The 21847-nt window shown below is 36.8% G+C and overlaps 1 protein-coding gene across 1 annotated transcript; it reads right to left on the minus strand.

Annotated features, from left to right (window-relative positions):
- Window positions 1-20292: 20292 nt before the first annotated feature.
- On the minus strand, window positions 20293-21596 carry LOC149411857 (uncharacterized). Its single transcript, XM_089646513.1, has 3 exons — window positions 21570-21596; window positions 21089-21265; window positions 20293-20983 (listed from the first exon to the last, which is right to left on the minus strand). The coding sequence occupies exons 2-3, from the start codon at window positions 21263-21265 to the stop codon at window positions 20858-20860; spliced, it is 303 nt and encodes a 100-aa protein (XP_089502639.1). The 5' UTR covers window positions 21570-21596; the 3' UTR covers window positions 20293-20857.
- Between the last annotated feature and the right edge of the window lie 251 nt (window positions 21597-21847).

A 21847-nucleotide genomic window follows, 5' to 3' on the forward strand; every position in this document is an offset into this window, starting at 1 on the left:
ACCAACATATGAAAGCGAGCGAAAATTCACTGGTTTAAAAACATTTTCAGGAAATAATCTTTAAGCGTTTTAACTAATATTTTTTTGTTAGTTACTGATTGCTTTATTTCATTAGGTAATGCATTGTATTGTCTATATGCAATATATTGTAATGAGTTAATACCAAATTTTGTTGTGTGGGTAGACGATGCTAGGTGTATTAGATTTTGGGACCGTGTTTTGTGCTGGTGTATGTCTGAATTAAATGCTGGTTTGATGTTAGTGTGTGAGGATCTATGTATGATTTGTAATATTGTATAAGTGATATTGTATTTAGGTAGAACCGTAAAAGGAAGTATGTTTGCCTTTAAATATATATCTTTGATATGTATATCCCACGGTAGACGGTAGATATTCCTTATTGCTCGATTTTGAATCACTTGTATTTCTGATATTTGTTTTTTAGTAATAGTGCCCCAGATACTAACTAAATAACTCAGATGGGAGTGAATCATCGCATAGTATGTGGCCCTTAGTAGAGATGTAGAGAGAAGACCTTGGAGTCGGTACAGTACGCCGGTTATTGGGGATATTTTAGATTTCACATGCTCAACATGGGAATTCCACGAAAGTTTAGAGTCTATTAATAGCCCTAAATATTTCGTGACTTCTATATTTTGGAGCTTCTCAGTTCCAAGTGTGATATTCATTGGCACATAATCCTTATTACCGAAAGTTAGGTAGTGCGTTTTTTTTATATTGAGGCTCAATTTATTAATACGCAGCCAATTAGCTAGAATTGAGACATCTACATTCATTTGAGACTCCAGGTCACTCAGGCTTGTACTGTGATAATAGATTACAGTGTCATCCGCATAAAGTTGGAGGTTTCCAGAGATACCACATTTAGTTATGTCATTGACATATAGCAAGAAAAGCAGAGGCCCAAGAATTGATCCCTGTGGCACTCCACATGTGATTTTACCTAAGCCACTCGAGACACCTTTGACTTCAACAAGACAAAATCTATCATCTAAGTAGCTTCGGAGGAGATTTAGGGGCTTCCCAACAATTCCCAAATATTCCAATTTCTTTAAGAGTATTTCATGATCGACCGTATCAAAGGCTTTTTTGAGATCTATAAATATGGCTGCCACATATTCACCCTGGTCTATATACTGTTGAAGGTTGGAGATAAAATCAAAGGCGGCACATTGAGTACTAGAATTTTTCCGAAAGCCATATTGTTGTGGTGTAAGGATATTATTCGCAGATATGTATTTTAGGAGTCTATCTTTGATTATGGTCTCAAATACTTTTGAAAAAACCGATAGAAGTGATATAGGACGGTAGTTAGAGATACATGTTTTACAGTCTCCTTTGTGTATAGGTATTATCTTCGCTAACTTTAATTCATTTGGAAACTTTCCCGAGGACAGTGACCAATTAAAAAGTTCTGTAAGGTGACCCGCTAATTCTTCTTTACAAGTCTTAAGAACTGATGGTGTTACTCCATCGAGTCCCGGTGCTGTTTTCAGCTTAGTTTTAGAGATGATCCTCAGTACCTCATCTTTGTTTGTCCTAGCCATGTACAAGGATTGGCAAGCCTTCGGTTCCACAAAAACGGTATTACAGTCATCCGGGAATGACGGAATGGTAGCTGCTAGCTTTTTTCCTATTGAGAGAAAAAACTCATTAAATGCGGATGCTATTTGGCTCGGATCCTTAATTACGCAGTCATTTACCACGAGGGATTCTATTTCGTTAGTTGGTTTATGTGTTCGGTTTGATAGAATAGAGTTTATGATTTTCCAGGTTTTAGTGGGGTTATTTTGGTTTTGTTGAAAGCTGTTCGCATAATATTTGTGTTTTAGATTTCGCCTATAATTAGTAATGGTATTTCTCAATCTCTTTTTAAGTGTTACAAGAGTAAGATTACCAGGGTCTTGTTTCCACTGCTTGTGAATCTGGTTTTGTTCTTTGATTAATGTATTTAATTTGGAATCAAACCACGGAGTATTCAGTTGTACCCGACTTCTTAATCCTGTTTTTGGTGTAGTTGTACCTGATTCTATTGCCTTTTTAATGTGATAATTGAAACTTTTAAAAGGGTCTTCTGAGTCGCTTAAGTTGATCGTGAAATTGTTATCAAGAAGATAGGATTTTACTGACATACTGTTGATGATAGGTCTCGTAATCCGGGATTTGGTTCTATTATTAAAACATTTTTTTAAGTTGTTCTTATAATCAACAATAAGTATATTATGGTCACTAAGTGGATCATCAATATTCGATATAGTAGTCTGAATGTTTTGCCTATTTGATAAGATGTGATCTATTAAGGTGCAGCTTGTATCAGTGACTCTCGTGGGAAATGTTTTGTTATGTATTGAAAAATTGTAAGATTGTAAGATGTTGCAAAAATTTAATGAAGAGTGTGTGGATATGGATATGTCAATGTTAAAGTCTCCGAATATTAATGTATCTTGTCTACTTTCGTTCAGTATTTTTTCTAGATGTATTAGAAAATCCTGCATATTTGTGTTGGGTTTTCGATAGATAGCATAGATGTTAACTGGTTTCCTATCACTGCTACTAAGCGTTATACCTAAAAAGGAATTTTCATTTGAGAAATTTTCAATAATTGCACACTTCATAGTATCAATCACATATATTGCTACGCCGCCTCCTCCTTCGTTGGGGCGAGAAGCAAAAACACTTTTGTAACCATTCAGGGAGTAAAACTTTTCCTCTCCAATCTTAAGCCACGTTTCCGTAATGACGAGCACGTGTACAATGTACCGCGAACTTCTTACTTTTTCTTCGATCTCATCAAACTTATTACGGATGCTTCTCGCGTTCATATACATTATTCGTAGACAGTTCGTCACGGGATTATAATTCTCGATGGTGAGGCACTTATGCTCATGTATGTTACACTCCATAATCTATAGTTGCAAGGTCGTTCTTGAGTGCAGCGATGTAGGCCGGGCAGTTGTCCCTATCTCCAGTTGAGTGATCAGCAGGCTTACCAAATCTGGTGCATGTCGCGCAAACTGGTTTGATGGTGGAATTTGGGCAGGACTCACCAGTATGATTCTGTTGAGCACAATGTCCACATGTGGGTTTGGTATCTCTGCAATACTTGTATGAGTGACCAATCATGTAGCATTTGGTGCAGACAGTAAGGCCAATAAAATCTCGGACGCGGCAAATAGTCCAGCTTATAAATACTTTCTCTTGCTCGACTAGAAATTTACGTACGGTAGCGGGTACTGCGTAGATACGGTGACAAGCGTTACCTTAGCGATTACAATTGTTATGTACATATTAAATATTTTCATAACATACACTCACCGAAGATGATAACATTGCTTTATCACTGGTAATACATGTAATAAGTTCTTGTACTGTCACAAGAATGGGGAATCTGTCTGTTGTGTATTGTTTATTTCAATACCCCCCCGCTCCCATGTTCGGTGAGGGCGGGGTCAATTCGCAGCCTTTCGCGGGTTTATAGTTTTTAGAGCATTGTGACTTCCTGAAGTTACTCTACTCCTTGTGCTCTTTTAGTCGACCCTAACCACTTATCTCCAGTATTTTTATTGATTTATTTATTACGATTACAATAAAAACGCTTGGGTCCCCGGCCCAACAATTTTCAGGGGAATCTACATGTAATAAGTTCTTGTACTGTCACAAGAATGGGGAATCTGTCTGTTGTGTATTGTTTATTTCAATACCCCCCCCACTCCCATGTTCGGTGAGGGCGGGGTCAATTCGCAGCCTTTCGCGGGCTTATGGTTTTTTGAGCGTTGTGACTTCCTGAAGTTACTCTACTCCTTGTGCTCTTTTAGTCGACCCTAACCACTTATCTCCAGTATTTTTATTGATTTATTTATTACGATTACAATAAAAATGCCCCGGTCCAACAATTTTCAGGTGAATCTCGAATATCTTACTTATTTCGAAACATACGTTATTTCCGCTAATTACGTAAGGAGAGTCAATAGATATTTGATATCAATATTGTCAAAGTTTGTAATTTATTATGTACTATAATTTCTGATATCATGATATCTGCACTCAACTTTCTCGGTCAAGTACTCAATGGTGTAAGTACTCAAATCATCGTCTGATATTATTCTAGCGAACAATAGATTACAAAAAATAAAAATCCGCCATCTGCAACCTTTCCTTCTTCAGAGGTTGAATGCCAACCCACAGTTGGCTTCTGTAAAAGTAAAACAAAAATTATAGAGGCATCCGTTGAACAAGTTTCAAGGACCAAAACAAATAGCAACTAGGTATAAAACTCAAAAGTCTTATAAACCTGTCATATACTGTCTAAGCCAAAACTTATATACAGATTTGGCATTGTTCTTCGGGACCGTCGAGACCATTTTGCCCTACAATTACTCCCCCGTGATTTGTAAAATTGATATTATTTAAATCAATATACAGAACCCGCTTGACTGACTGATGTCATGATGACTTGATGTCTTTGATTGACTGGGAGTCTACATTTTCATGCGCTAACAATATAGCGCTAACAATATCATTGTATTTATTGGCAATGGTTAGAGACTTAGCGGATAATTTATTATTCCAGATTTGTGCTCACCGCAGGTTTTTGGCTAGCTTACCCTTCGTTTACAGTGTTTTTACCCTTGTTTGCTTTCCTTACGTCTCTGAGCCGGGGAAGCACTACTTCAAACGTAGGTCACTTCAGTACAGTTTTTGATACAGTCTGCTTAAAACTCGCCAAACAATTAATAAAAGCCTTTACTGTGGTTGTATATTTTATACTTGTTTAAGGCAGGTGTACGGGGCGTGCTTGCCTGTACAAGAAAAAACTGTAAATAATAAGCACCGGCACAAATCAGCCCTCAACCTGTGTAATGATTTAAGTAAAACACCCTGAGGTGTTCTATCCAAATCATCATAAAATGAAAGACGATTCAAATCAAAATTCACATTTTAATTACATTTATTGTACTGGTATACAGAAAGTGCAAAGGGGTGTAGCTTATAGGTACTTCCTATTTCTTACAGCCAACCCAATTCACAAGAAGTAGAGTGTGTATTTCAATACTACTGTGTTTTAATACACAAATAGAAACTGAGGAAATCGGTTTGTGGACAGTATCTGTCCAAGGCGTAGTGACACTTGTTCAAAAGGAATGCTTTCAGTGATGATTTCAAATTGGAGCACATTGTGCACCTGTTGATTGAATCAGCGCGCCATACAATACAGCAGATGGCGTAGTCGACGGCTACATTAGATGGCCAGCAGCGATGGCAAGCAGTCGGTAGCCAGCACTAATTGCCCAGCCTTAGGTGACCAGCAGGACATCAGCTATGGAATGTTCATTTGATTATAAGGGCCGACACACGGAGACGCTCTTGATAGGTTGTATCACATCTTCCCCATCATACATCATTTTGGCCACTTCCAATTCTTTGGTGACTTTGAGTAAATAAAACTTCTGTAGACTGGACCAACTGATAACTTTGTGGCCTGCATTCTCAGCTGCAGATGAACCCCCATGAAGCTGCCCACGTCTGGCCTCAGCAATGGTTTCATCTGTTGGAGCACCTCTCTCTCGCATATTCTTGAGTTGCCCCTCCGCTTCCTGTCGGTTAAGTCCGAGCTCGATGGGTAGAAAGGACCGCCAAAACTTAATAAGAGTGCAATGTATTAATTTCTCTCAAAACGCTTCAACCATTTCAATATCTATAATGCGGGTAGCAGCAGAAGAAAGAGCCATTGTAGTCATAATGACAAAAAAGCGCGAAGCTTTCATAGCGTAAATACGTTTCTTATAGGTCTTCTCGTTTGTTACATTCTCAAGCAGCCACTCACCGGCCCTAGAGACAACCCGAGTCCCAACATAATATTAAATTGAATAAATAAAACGTCTGGAGACTAGCCAACTGACATTTTAGGGCCTGCAGACTTCGGCCAGCATTCTCAGCTGCAGAGGAATCCCCATGAAGCTGGCCACGTCATTCCCCAGCACTTGTTTCATCTGTAGGAGCACTATATTAAATTGATTACATAAAACGTCTGGAGACTGGCCAACTGAACATTTTAGGGCCTGCAGACTTCGGCCAGCATTCTCAGCTGCAGAGGAATCCCCATGAAGCTGGCCACGTCATGCCCCAGCAATTGTTTCATCTGTAGGAGCACTATATTACTATATTAAATTAAGTAAACAAAGCGTCTGGAGACTGGCCAGCATTCTCAGCTGCAGAGGAATGCCCATAAAGCTGGCCATGTCTTGCCCCAGCTCTTGTTTCATCTGTTGGAGCACTATATTAAATTGAGTAAATAAAACGTCTGGAGACTGGCCAACTGACCATTTTAGGGCCTGCAGACTTCTGCCAGCATCCTGAACTGCAGAGGAATCCCCATAAAGCTGGCTACGTCTTGCCCCAACACTTGTTTCATCTGTTGGAGCACTATATTACTATATTAAATTAAGTAAACAAAGCGTCTGGAGACTGGCCAACTGACCATTTGATGGCCTGCAGACTTCGGCCAGCATTCTTAACTGCAGAGGAATGCCCATAAAGCTAGCTACGTCTTGCCCCAGCTCTTGTTTCGTCTTTCGGAGCACTATATTAAATTGAGTAAATAACACGTCTGGAGATTGGCCAACTGACCATTTTAGGGCCTGCAGACTTCGGCCAGCATTCTCAGCTGCAGAGGAATGCCCATAAAGCTGGCCATGTCTTGCCCCAGCTCTTGTTTCATCTGTTGGAGCACTATATTAAATTGAGTAAATAAAACGTCTGGAGACTGGCCAACTGACCATTTTAGGGCCTGCAGACTTCTGCCAGCATCCTGAACTGCAGAGGAATCCCCATAAAGCTGGCCACGTCTTGCCCCAGCACTTGTTTCATCTGTTGGAGCACTATATTACTATATTAAATTAAGTAAACAAAGCGTCTGGAGACTGGCCAACTGACCTTAGGGCCTGCAGACTTCGGCCAGCATTCTTAACTGCAGAGGAATGCCCATAAAGCTGGCCACGTCTTGCCCCAGCACTTGTTTCATCTGTTGGAGCACTATATTAAATTGAGTAAATAAAATGTCTGGAGATTGGCCAACTGACCATTTTATGGCCTGCAGACTTTTGCCAGCATCCTCAGCTGCAGAGGAATCCCCATGAAGCTGTTCATGTCTGGCCCAAGTCCTAGCTTGAGGGGAAGAAAGGACTGCCAAAACATAATATGAGTGCAATATTATAATGCCTAAAGTGAGCTCCCAGGTATCTGTTAAAACTCTTCCCATAGTGGTTCACCTTCTGCGATATCAATAATGAGGGTAGCAGCAGAAGTAAGAGCAACTAGTCATAATGAGGAAAAAACGCGATGCTTCATAGTTAATTGAAGTGGATATTGTTCCTTTGTCTGGAATCCGATGGTCTTGGATTCCGATAGTAACAGAGTTAATTTTATTAATGCTGTTAGGATGGCTACTGTGCATGTGGCCAACGCGCGTTTTTCATCGAATGATTTATTATTAATGTTATTAGTTTTTGAGGAATTCAGTAATTTATTTATTCTCTCTTCCTCTAGTGATATTGTAAATGCTTCATTGAGGTCTTTCGGATTGCGCGATCTCAATATTGTAGCTATGGAAGGGTTAGTTCCATACATAAATGTTTGCATACCGAGTTCTTGGATGCTGGCTGTTCTGCCTAACATTTCTGCGGGTTTATTATTATTTTGATTAATTGAGACTAAGAGGTTTTTTATGCAATTTTCTATCCGTAAAATATATTGAGATACGTTCTCATTATGAAATTGTTTGCAATTTTGCAATTCCAATAATAGGTGTGCGTAGTGTTTGCGTTCACCGAATGATCTTTTTAATAGATCTTTTAATTCTGACCAATTATTGAGAACGTGATTGGCACAGATGACTTCTGCTTGGCCTTCTAATGAAGTTAATATATATGAAAGGAGCGTATTCTGTTGATTAGGCTGAGCTAGTACTACAGCCCGGTCGCAATTAGTTAAGAAGGCACAGAGTTTATCTCTGTTTCCATCGTAAGATTTGATAAATTTAAATAAAACAGGTAATGGTAAAGTCATTTCCTGGGATTCCTGAGAGGACGAAGTAGGTTTATCGTTCATTTTAAGAAGTATTTATTATTATTAAAGAAATTAACTGAATTTAAAGCGAATTAATTTAAGAGGTTTTTATTAAATTTTAATTATTTTACGAAATTTATTATTACGCGTTGAAGAAAGAAAAAGAAATATAGGAGTTTCACTAATACACGGTTCACGGTGTATAAGCGAGAAGAAATGCATTAATTGTCAATAAGGGAATTGGGAAAATACAGTGTAAAAATTTCTACAGGACAAAAATTTTGATGGACTTACAGTAGAAGAAGGACGAGTCGCCAGTTCATACTGCTTGTAGAAGTGAAGGTCTCGATGCTCGTGGTTTAGAGTTGACAGGATTGGATTCTTGGCTGCTTGAAGAACTGAAGTTCACCGTAGATGTTGTCTCCGCGATCTACGTTGTTGCCGTTTTCTTCTCTTCTCCAGGGTCACGTCGATGAGTCAGGTTGATTTGAGGGAGAGCCGTCCCTGCCTTCCGAAAAGGGTTTCTCCGAGGAGAGTATCTGCCAGACTTGTCGTCGTTGTTCCGGTGAAGTGATGAGGTAGGAGTCTTCCGTCGTCACAAAAGGTCCTTTGGGAATGTCTTTGCAATCCCACTTCTGACACCAATTTGCTACGACCCTCGGTTGAGGCGCAGTAAATAAAAACTTAACTCTGTACGGCGAGCGGTTGTCAAGAAGTTCTCTTCGTGGTTGATGTATAATTTGGAGATCGGGACACTGAGGATGTGTATATAAGATCTGCAGGTGTAAGTGTGTAAGTATCTTGGGGTGATACAAGTTCCAGTGTGTAAGTATCTTGAGGTGAATATATGGATTCCACACAATAACAATTTTATAGATTTAGTTGAATTACTTTATTTAGATAGAAGTACACTTATTTACTTAATTGAATGACAAGTACATTAATTAAATGACAATAACAATAATGCGTAGAGGTGCAGCATGCAAGCAGCACAAGTGATGTTAATTGTGAACATAGGGGAACAGCTTGTTCCTGTTTATATAGTATTCCGGGTCTCTGGGACCGTGAGAGCTTTGTGGACTTTAATCCCTAAGATGCTAAAAAGGGTCATGTGACTAATTTGAATATTGCATCATCGATTGGTTTCCCAAAATAATATGGCTCCTTTTAAAGTGCCGAAGAAATGAATGTTTGCACTGCCGTCTCTATTTACATAGCCGTGCTGTAGATTTGACGGGAAGTCAAATTTCAAAGTAAAGAGGCCTATTTCCCCAAGAAGCAAAAGCATCATTCCAGCTCTGATTTTAAAGGTTCTAATGAATTTAATTTAAAGTGAAGGCATGGATATTTTATATTTATAAATACTTACCTATTTTACCTATGCAAATCGTTTTGATTCATATTAATGAATACGTACTCACCTAAATCCTATGGGTAAAAAGATATATATTTACTGTGGGAAGTAGATATTTTAGAATTTCATGGATAAATAGTAAAAGAATTTTTTGTACAAGTATATATTTTATTACATTATACACAATATAATACAATTTTTCATGGATAAATAGTAAAAGAATTTTTTGCACAAGTATATATTTTATTACATTATACACAATACAATACAATTTTTCATGGATAGATAAGAAAAGAATTTTTTGTACAAGTATATATTTTATTACATTATACACAATACAATTATTTTCAATATTTGTATTATAATATTTGGATAGGAACGTTGGAGGGGACCCACCATACAAATATCTGAGTCCATAAAAATAAAGAAACAAAACACAGGTTACATGAAATGTTACAAAAGTAGGTAACATAGAATATAAATTATTAAGTAAGTAAAAATAGATAAACTGCTAATAACCTTCAAATCAACAATAATATTGATAAACAATAAAGATGAACACTAACTTTAATATTAGCTAATTACAATATGTTTTAAGTTTTCATTATTGTTTTAAATTATTTGAAGAATCAGGTGAAACATCAAACGACGAAGAAATGCTTTGTAAATACCTTTTATGTGGCAAAATAAAAAAAAATCTTTAATTACTCTGTAACATGTAGGAGACCCCGAGTAAATCATGAAAGCAAAGATTAAAGTGGTAGTACTATATCGTCTCCTTTTTGATGTTAATAAACTAACCTGATCTAAAAGTAGTTCTAAAGAGTTTTTAAATTCATATTCAAGACTACTGGCAGCGTCTAGTGCAGACTTTAAATAAATATGAGCTTTTAAATGATTATTTACAGTATTCTGACTCTTGTCTTCATAATTAACATTGTCATCTATATTAATAGTATGAAATCGTACCAACAAATTTTCTAATTGTGACCATAAACTCATATCATAGTTTTGGGGAATAACCACTTCAATTCACTGTGAGAAAGTTCATTTGTTCCGACAAATACTTTGATATTCAGATTATGGTCACCTACAACTTGAGAACTTAAATATAAATGTTTATCTACATTGTCAAAGTTTGTGGCGTATATATACGTAAATATGTTATGTCATTTATAGTTTTTACATTCCACTCACCGAGTTTAATTTTTATTTGCATATTTCTAACAAAATCACTATTGTGTCACTTTGAAAGAAAAGTTCAACTTGTTCCTCGTGTCGGTGTTTTAATTTTAACTTCCTATTTTCGGGATTCACTATATCCAGTGCCTTTTTCTTTGTTAAATAACTTGACAAACCTTTAAAAATACTTGGTGTAGCTCCGATGGCCAATTTTGGTTTTTTAGGGTGCGATATAATATCCTTTTTGTCAAAATGATTGATGCAAACGGCAGCGAAAGCACCTGGAATCCAATTTTTGCGAGGAATGGCCCTGATCCATGACTGTCTGCGTTCTTCCTCTGCTGGAAATTTGAAGATGGTAACCGCTCCTTCCTTCTTCAGAGAACTGGTGTAATTTGCTTTGCATCCGGGAACACAGCACTTATGAGGCATCTGAAAATAATATCCACTAATAAATATATTACGTATTTTCAAAACAAATCAAATTTCACTTTGAAAACAAATCAACAATCGAGTTGAAACGAAGTATCATTTCCAAATGCCTACTAAAAACGTGGCGGCTTATGAATTACCCTATTATTCTCTCAGAAAGCTCTACACATGTTATTACATAGTACTATTATGTAGATTATATTATATTATCTAGTAAATTACACCATTTCTAATGATAATCTGTACAGATCCAAAGCTAAGCGTCATCCGCCATTATGAAAGTTGTTGAAAACATTATTTACTACGTTCAAATTGTAAATATAATTAAAATGTCTTACTTAACGATCGTATATAACCACCAACGTATTGTTTTACAAAAATGAAGTATAAACTATAAGTATTGCAGAAACGTGATGTAAAATGTTAAATAACTGCTTCAATCAGTTGCACACACTTTCCAGACACATCCATACTGGCGCATAGAAAAAAGCTACCACGAAGTCCCAAAAACAGGACTCTTTGAATGTCAGTTGGTTTTCTACAGCACGGCCTTCTATAGAGACGGCAGTGATGTTTGCCATTATGGCTTACTTTTGGGGCACCCGCTAAGATTAACAGTAATATTAAGATGTAGAAGGAAATAAAGGTTGACTTTAATTACTTAGATTTGTAGCATAGGCTGGGATTATAACAACAAGATAGATACTCCCGCGCCAAGGATTTTTAGAATTCTTTATATTGCCTCATTATTTATTATCCTCAGCACTTAGAGATTGTAAATTATTACCAAAACAAAAAAAAAACTTGTTTATGTTACACTCTTGAAAAGTCTAAACAAGATATCTTTATGAATTGATGCATTATTTGTATTCGAATGGTAGACTTTAAAACAGGGATGAATACACAATGCCACATTACACTGGGAATACATATATCGAGCCATTTTTCTGCGGCTTTGTTTAAGTTTTGTATTCGCACAAACATGGCAGGCTCTGTATGGCTTGGATCGTTTTGATGTTGCCGGTATTGGCTCAGGCATATAGTTTACAACCTCTTTTGAAAGCAGACGTAATGGTGTGTCATGATGAGACGAATGAGGAGTTGAGTCGAGTTGAGTTTTTTTGTGGTGTTTTGCGATTAATTGTCTTATCACACATAACTGATAATCGGGGAAGCTCATACCTGAATTTTTTATGCTGTTGTGTACAATAAAAGAATTTAACAGATATAAATCAATAATATGGAAAAAAAGCTTTTTATACTACTTAATGGACTTTCGCAAGCAACTTACTCCAGTTAACATCATGTCTGCCTTATCCACTAAACCCATATGCTTATTGTAATCCTGAATGCAATTGGGTTTGCATATTGTTTGTCCCGTTCTTAAATTTGTTTTTCCCGTTGGGGAAATAGTGTTGTCGTGTAAAGAGCTGAGCATGTACATTTCCCTCTTATCATGCCATTTTAGAGCCATCAATGGCCCGCAGCTCTTTGTTACCATTTCCCCCTTCTTCAGTTTGTCAAATTTTGGCATGTATTTCCTATTTTTTCGCACCGTTCCGCAAGCATTGGTTTTATTTTCATGCAGGTATTTAAATAGTGTAGGACTGGTATACCAGTTATCAACATAAAGTTTGTGTCCCTTATCTAGGTAATCTCTAAGCAGAGTAGTCACAACAGCTTCCGAGGCGCCTGTACATTGATTATCAGTGACGTCGGTTCCATCACCACAATAAACAATGAAATCTAAAACATAACCCGTCAGTACATCACACAAAACAAACATTTTTATCCCGAACCGGTGGCGTTTGGAAGGAATAAATTGTTTAAATTTTAATTGTCCTTTAAAAACATCCATGCTCTCGTCGATGCAAATATTTTCGAAGGGAGTAAAAGTTTCTTTAAATATCTTACGAGTCGGATTATTAACGAGTAATTTTATTTTATGCAATTTGTCGCCAGGAATTTGTGTATTGTGGTCAGAAATATGTAACATGCTCAATAATATTTGATACCTATTTCTGGGAATCGTCTTACCAAAAATGGAACTCGTAAGAAGAGGATCTGTCGACCAATGCTCTTCTATTGAATGATGTTTATTTCGTGTCATCAGCATTGATATGGCAACAAATACATACATCTCACTAATTGAAGTATCAACCCATTTACAAAGCCTCGATTGTTCAGACACCACTTTTTTCTGTATTGTTGCTGCGTAATATTTATTAGTTTGAGATACAATATCAGTCATAATATTTGTATTTAAAAAATGCTCAAAAAAATTCACTTCCTCGGAATTTTCCGACAAAAGAGGAGAAGAGTTACGCCAGAAGGGAAATCATCGAAGTCGTGAATAATCAGAACAAAATGATCCGATGTCCAAGTGTTCATGTCAAAACCAGTCTGACTTGATGTGCTGGGTTCGTCCAAGAGTTGATCATTAGATTCAACAATATTTTCAACGTCTACTCCTTCAAATATGATTTAAGATTTTCACGGCCAAAAGTATTTTTGTTATTTGTTTTTGGGGTGTTATGCCGTGTTGCGCTAACTCCTTCTTTATCCTTCTCCCTATGTGCACAATGTGACAGACAGAATTGCCAGGCTATTGAGAAAGGAAAATATCAAGACTGTCTTCGGAACAACAACAAAGATACAGGACTTACTGAGGTCTGCAAAGACTAAGTTTCCTCTGGAAACAGATGGGGTGTATAAACTCAGCTGTTCCGGATGTGACAAAGTCTATATAGGCCAGACAGAGCGGACTATCTCCAAAAGGATTTCAGAACACTTCAGAGCTTATAAACTCGGCCACCCTGACAAATCGGCAATTGCCGAGCATTTGATTGACACCGGGCATTACTTTGGATTTGTTCCTGAAATCCTGGGGAGACCCAAAACTTATAGAGCACGGCTGATTACGGAAGCCATTGAAATTCATAAAAATCCCGTAAACATTAATAGAGACGATGGAGCTAAGCTCAATAGTTCTTGGTATCCGGTAATTGACGGCTACACCAGAGCTAAACGAAGAAAAACCACTTTAAATAAAAAAAATAAAATAAAATGATACGTTAATGTTAGCTCAGAGGGTTGGAGCTGGCAACACGGTATCACAACCTCATAATTAAGCTCACATTTTAACACAACCTCAAATAACACATCTGCCCTGATGATGGACACTGCAATGCTGTCCGAAATGTTGGCTAAAGAAGGAGTTAGCGCAACATGGCATAACACCCCAAAACCAAATAACAAAAAAGTCTACTCCTTCATTTATACTGCTTACTTCACTGGCGGAATCGCACTCACTGTCACTAAATTCACAGTCAGAGTCAAGATCGAGACAATATTCTCTTATTTGGTCATCAGACAAGTCGCGTCGAGCCATGATGGAGGGTTACACAAAAAAAATATTGGAAAAACGACAAATTAACACAATAATTAGTTTCTAAACACAGATAAATAAAATGTATATTATTATTTTTTCAGTCGAAAAGCGGATATAACAACTTATTTCATTTAAAATAACAAAACATGTTGATTAACACAAAACTTATTTGCACTAAAAATATTACTAGTTAATAAAAACAATTTGTTAAAATAATAACGTTAGAACCACGATTCATTACAGATTCTAAGTATTTGCGAACCGTCGAGATAAAAAGGAACCATGTGATACACTAACACGGCTACGCGCGCGCGTGGAATTCAAACACAGAGGGGAAATATTGTAGTCTCCAGTTTGACAAGGTCTTTCATTATACATATAAACAAAATCATTTGTCACATCTGTGTGGAGATGTCGCTAGATAAAAGTTCAAATTATTTTTTAAGCCCGAGTTTTGCGCCATCTATACAGAAAGTCCCGAGATATCGCAAGAAGAAATTAATGCGAAAATGATCATTATATTTATTTTCTCAAATCCAGCTTAAATTAAATATTTTCTTATACTTTCCGGGAGTAAGTTTCATAATGGTGGTCATTCCCTGGGGTGAGTTTTTTTTTTCAAAATAATATGCCTACATATTTAAAACAAATTATGATAGTATGAATGTCCCAAAAATTAAATAAAAATCGTACTTATCATTTTCAGCTTTTATCAAAAAAAATCTGGTGTTGTTTTTCAGCAGGCATTTGAACAAAACAGTAAAAAAAAATATTTTTCTTCCAATAAACAAGTATTATAAAAAAGTTGTAAAATTGACAAAGCGCCGTCAGATTTTGAAAAATCATCAGCGGGCGTAAATTGCACAGAGTTCACCTTTTAACTGAACTTTATATAGGAAGTTTCTCTACTCGACCTATTGTTCTTAATATATTCCACATTCAAACACATGTTTAACCCTTTCAGACCTGAATTAAAACTGGCAGTGTAAAAAAATATTTGAGGCTTGATTACAACTCTGGAAATTATTTATAATTTTTTAAAATTTTTTTTTTTTTTTTTAATAAGTTTTGGAAGTAATGCTATGTTAGGTTGAACATACATTAGGTCTCAAAGGGTACTTTTATATTTGCATGGGAAAAGAATAATAACCCCAAATACATACAAAAATGGATTTTATTTAATGAAAATTAACATATTTTATGAAAGATACAAAAATAGAAGTTATGCTATGTTAGGTTGAATACTAAACATTAGTTATCAAAGGGCAGTTTTTTTTATTTATATCGGAAAATATACTCCCTACAAATACATACTAAAAGTATTTTTATTATTAAAAATTAACATTTTTAATGAAAGATTTAAAAACATATATAGTGAACAAGAAACATAATTGAAATAAACAAAAAAAAAAGATTTTGGTCAATGTTGGAACTCAGGCCTTGCATGAAAGTCCTTGAAGCAGTTGCGAGTAGGTGTAAAGCATAGATGTACCTGGCACCGTTGGCATTTGACCTGAATAATGCCTTTGACACAGTGTTTGCACCTCAAGGGGTTTTCAACATACTCAGGAAAATGCCCCCAACCACCAAACCTCACATCATCAACAGGTCTGACTTGTCTCGCCCGATGCCTACTAGACGTCGTCGGTTCCTCCTGCGATTCATTTGAGGGTCGACCTCTCCGACATGGGTTGATTGCACTGCTGGAAGTCAGGGCACGCCCAATCTCCGATCGAAACACTATCAGACTTTTATATTTTTCACCTTTTTGTGTGCAGTGACGCCTGTATAATAGCCATGCATTCACCACACACATGTCAATGAGGTGAAAAATTATTCTCAAATAGAAGCGTTTCGATCGGATATCCGTCCGGTATAGTGCAATTAACATGTCGTTGAGGTCAACACCACCCATGAACCTGTTGTACTGAGCCACGATGGCAGGACATAGTACGTCTATGTAGGAGCGGGAAGTCTTCGACCACCGACGGACGGTACCAACTGGTTCTCGTCCGACGTATGAAGATGCAAAGTGAACATTTCTGTTATCGAACCATTTCAGGGCAAACACACCAGATTCAATCTCAGTCCTGTAGTCATATGACCCACGCACAGAATCGACTAACTCAGACTGTCGCTTATAACTGTTTTTTAAATAGGAATATATGTCCCTTGCCAAATTTTCCACACCGGATGGAATCTTTTCACATGCATTGCTAACACACAAGTGAAAAGAGTGACACACACATTTCATTATAAAAAGACCTGGAATATCATTTTTGAAAAGAGAAGAAAGCGAATGCCTAGAACCCATCATCACATTGGCACTATCTGCAGCAAAGCCCACCATATTAGCAGCATAAGGGATATTATTTTCAATAAAAAAATCTTTAATTTCACTATACATATTATCGGCAGTTGCAGAAGGCACGGGAACTAAATTACTACTTGGTTAACGCTATTATCAAAAACTACTTACTAAGGCTAAATGCTTAATGCTGCTAATATCAGTGGACTCATCTACAATCAAAGAAAATTTATTCTCCCTTAATAATTGACACACTTTGTCAAAACCAACTTTCCCCGTGACGTTATTGACAATTGCTGTGCATTGCAACATCTAACTTTTTTGGCAATTTCCGAGTCTGGGAAAAGAGCTTGGCCCAACTTGCTCAGATGGTCCATGGCATGAAATGGTATGTTATGTTCTACAGCAAAGGCGGCCAACCTGAAATTACAAATAAATAATTAACAAAATAGTAGATATTATACATTTCAAAAAATGTTATAAAAATAGAGTAGATTTTTTTCATATTTTATTTTTGAAACTTCTGCTGTCCTTTTCTGTATAGCTTGCATACCAAATAATGTGGGCTGGGAAGCGGCAGCTCTGATATTCGTAGTGTGTTTGATACTTTTCGCATGTTTTTGAATCTCTGACTTTCCACAAACAAAATCTTTATTGCAGGCATTACAGTAGAAGAATGTTGGCCCCTTTTTGCTCTCTTTTAACCACCCTTTAAAACTTTCATCAGTCTCCCACTTCTCTTGATATTTTTGGGTATAATAAGTTTTCTTGCACTTCTTGGCCGAAGACGAAGTTGACGAAGCGTCTTCCTCATCTGACAGGTTCCTCCTTAAGCCAGAAGTAGAAGGTGTTGAATCCATCGTTTTGGCCTATAATAAATACTACATTATATTCAGGATGCACTTTTAAGTTGTCTTAATGATATATTAGAAAGTAGCAGCTCAACATTGAACTTATATTGTGTTACACTAACACCTAACACCGTTTTATATGTTTATTAATTGGAAAGAGATTGGAATGATTGGAACGTAGTAGATGTACTTATAATATTGTGCTTTTCAAAATAAAACAGTGTTTACTAATGTAATAATATTGCCAATTAATAGTTTCAAACTATGTATGTACTTACCACAGAATTCCTAGTAAAAACCACTAACTTTGTAATAAAAAATCAAATAATTAACTGCAATCACCGAAAGACAAGATAATTTCTTGCAATATTCATAGAAAAAAACGTAATCGGAAACCTATAAATATCTTTGAGGAATCCCCATTAATGGTTTTTATTTTCATAAATACACATTATTTTGAGTTGTCAGTGTTAAAAAAATATTATTTAAGAATAATGGGAATCCCAATAATATAAAATTATAATAAAACCATTTTCACTAGCAATCCCAGCTATATTGTCATATGTAAAAATTTTTTTTACCAGAGTTCGAAATTTCCCTAGATTTCGTAACATTTTGTGCTAATTTCCCTTTTCCCTAGACAATATTTTTCTCCCCTAGATCTAGGGAAATTTCCCTAGACATCCCATCACTGCGCCACGGGTGCGCGGTACGCATTACAAGGTAGAACAGGGACGGGTCCTGTTCACGGGTTAGTCCTTTGTTCGGGGATCCGGTTTTTATGAATAGTATTGTTATTTTGAGATTGGGACTTTTGGTCGTGTAGATCATGGAAATATGACTCTGTGCCACGGCCCTCTTCTTTCAACTGACGGTCAATTTTTAATTTTTTAAATTTTTTTTATTTATTAACGAGGCTTCTGACTCACATAATGTTGTCATTTTTTGCCTCATCTGTTTTTAAAATTACAGTATTGTAATTTATAGGTCCTTCAAAGGTGCCTTTTGTCCAAGATTACACTTTCAAATATTTTCCAATTTACATGATCGAATAAATTTCATGATTCTTGATATGGCATAGAACTCTGTTGAGGCTATTAAATTCTGAATTTCCGATGGGTCCGAGGTCATGGTCTGGTCGGGTCTGTTTTAAAGGTACAACCCCGTAGTCGGATATTACGAACAGTGCCAATGGACCATATGCCTACAGATTTCAATTTAGAAATAAGTGAGTGAGAGGTAAACCAGTTGTCGAACGAAACCTTGAAGTTCGCATTTTGGGGAATGCCTCTACAGAGTCGTACAACAACATCTCCACTTATTCCCAGTGAAGTCCTCTCACCCACATTGGTGTCTTTGCCCGTGTAGACTTCAAAGTCATAAACGAAGCCACTTGCTCCTGCTCGGGCGAACATTTTAATCCCCCATTTATGGGGTTTATTTTTCATATATTGCTTTAAAATGCTCCTCCCTTTGAATGGGATCATGGCTTCATCTATACTGTTGAATTCTTCTGGTTCGATCACAGATAAGTTGTGACGGAGAGCATCTATAAATGGACGAACTTTAAATAGTTTATCGTGCCCAGGTTGACCACAGTTTGTGTTGTCATTTAGGTGTAAATATTTCCTGAGGCTGATGAATCGGTCTCTCGACATCACATCACATATCATGGGTAGTCTAAGTCCCTCTTGCCAATATTGGCGAATCTGAGGAAGCCTAAACATACCCATCAAAATATGCATGCCGAGAAACCTTTCCATTTCCTCACTTGAGGTGCAAACATTCCTGCAACTTTTCTGAACAGAGTAAAGGTTGGTCTGTTCCACCATATTTAAAATAATTTTATCGTCAATGAAATATTTGAAGTATTGGAGAGCTGTTATTACGAGGGCTGGTCAATAAGTCCTTAGAAAAAAGCATTAAAACAGTTTGTATTTTTGTATTTTTTTTTTTATTTCTCAACATAATCTCCTTGGAGCTCAATACACTTGGTTAGACGTTTCTCAATTTTTTTTAAACCATCAGAAAAATAAGTTTTCGGAAGGTCCTCAAAATAAGCATTTGTCAGATCGATGACTTCTTCACTTGAAAAAAAACGTTGTCTACTTAGCCATTTTTTTAAGTTTGGGAAAAGGAAAAAGTCACACGTATTTTTGACACGAATACGGTGGGTGGTCGACCAATTCGAACTTCAATTCTTCAATTTTAGCCATTGATCGTAAACATGTGTGAACACGGGCATTGTCCTGATGAAAGAGGATTTTTTTCCTGTTTAAATGAGGCCGTTTTTCTGCAATTTTGTTTTTTAGCTGGTCCAATAAAGATGCATAATAATCCCCTGTTATTGTTTTTCCTTTTTCCAAATAGTCAACGAAAATAATTCCACGTGCATCCCAAAATACAGTAGCCATAACCTTACCAGCTGATTTTACGGTTTTCGCCTTCTTTGGACATGGTTCGCCTTTCGCAATCCACTGCTTTGACTGTTCTTTCGTCTCGGGAGTATAGTGGTGTATCTATGTATATGTATATTATATGTTTCATCTACAGTCACAAATCGACGAAAAAATTCATCCGTATTGCGTTGCATGAGCGACAACAGGGCTTTAGAGGCCACCACCCTATTGCGTTTATTGTCGACTGTGAGCAAACGCGGCACCCATCTTGCAGAAATTTTTTTCATGCCCAATTTGTCATGTAAAATAGAAATGACGCTACCTTTTGAGATCCCTGTAACCTCAATTATCTCACTCAACTTTAATCTTCGGTCACTTAACACCATATCGTGGATTTTATTGATCATTTCTGGTGTAGTCACCTCTACAGGACGTCCTGAGCGTGGTTCATCCTTTGTTGATGTACGACCACGTTTAAATTCATTTAACCAGTTATAAATAGTTGCAAGTGAAGGAGCAGATGTGCCGTGAACTAAATCCAACTCATTTTTTATTTCCTTTGCTGTTAACCCTTTTATATTAAAATGTTTAATAACAGCTCTAAACTCAATTTTCTCCATTTTTGTAAGCAAGCAAATTTTTTTTTTTAAATGTACGAGAAACACACAACGACCCGACCAATCTGCTTGAAACTTCGCAGCATACTGAATCGGTAGTGCCGCTGCATGAAAACAAACCGCTTACAGTACTAGTCGCGCCACCTGTCGGCTTTTCTAAGGACTTATTGACCCACCCTCGTACTTCACTCGGTTCAGAAAAGTTGACTTTGCATTCAGAGTTCACCGGTTCCAAATCTCAATGTCGCCAGCGTACATCAGCCCTCGCAACTGCCTCTGGGGCAACGTTGTCTGCTTCCTGGGTGGACTCTGCCTCATCCATGTCCAGGGGAGGATCCTCTTCCTGACTGTCCACTTCAGTGTCCTGAAAATAGAAAATGTTATGTTTTGAACATAAGATAAAATTAATGGATAATACGGTTTCATAAATATGCATTTAAATGTGGATTTTAAAGACTTCATGACTTACTATGACTTCAAAGCCCATCCCAACTTCACGTTCGAGGGTTTGATGATCAACATAGCCCTCTTCTGCGTGAAAAAGGTCTTGGATTTCGTCTTCTTCCTCATCCGGTTCCAGCTCTATGTCAGAAACATCTCCTTCTAACAAAAGTGCTATTTCAATATCTTTGAGACCGTTATTCATCTGTAAATTATAAAACACCACATAAAATATAATGACAAATCAATAATGCATTAACAAATAACATTTGTGCTAAAATACATGCTGAAATTAAATGGTTTTGAATGACAATAATAAAGAAAAATTCGCCATATTCGTAAAAAAACTACCATTGAAACCGAATGTTAGGTTGACCGAACATGCTTTTTCACTTATAATATTCTCGTAAATATCTTTGTAAGATGGATGTTTATATTGTTATTATTTTGTAATGCGCCTTTGGGCAACAAAATAAATGTAAATTGAGTAAAAACAATGGATAACTCACCTTATATGATGCAAATAATAGCGAGAGGAATTCGAAGCGCCGAAAGCATGCGAACTGTCAAAATGTTGTTGATATTTTCGGCGGGATAACGAGTGACAACATAGCGGACAAAAATAGACGCCACAGAGAAGATTGCCAGGTATTAGAAAACAAAAACCCGAGTCTTTTATTCGATGTAGTTTGGGAAAAAATAATTCTCAAAGTTAGTGTTCGTTTGAACATACATACGGTCTAAAAGGGTTAATATATACAATGAAAAAACACAAAAGTAATCATAA

The sequence above is a fragment of the Hesperophylax consimilis genome, chromosome 24 (genome assembly GCF_061612785.1).
Source record: "Hesperophylax consimilis isolate HC1 chromosome 24, BYU_Hcon_1.0, whole genome shotgun sequence".
Classification (NCBI taxonomy): domain Eukaryota; kingdom Metazoa; phylum Arthropoda; class Insecta; order Trichoptera; family Limnephilidae; genus Hesperophylax; species Hesperophylax consimilis.

What these genes read in the sequence shown, in the direction of transcription:
- LOC149411857 (XM_089646513.1), bottom strand. Translation starts at nt 21,265, where the DNA reads ATGAATAACGGTCTCAAAGATATTGAAATAGCACTTTTGTTAGAAGGA. An exon ending in GGATGGGCTTTGAAGTCATA is followed by an intron (nt 20,984 to 21,088) that starts GTAAGTCATGAA and finishes TTCTATTTTCAG; the next exon opens with GACACTGAAGTGGACAGTCA.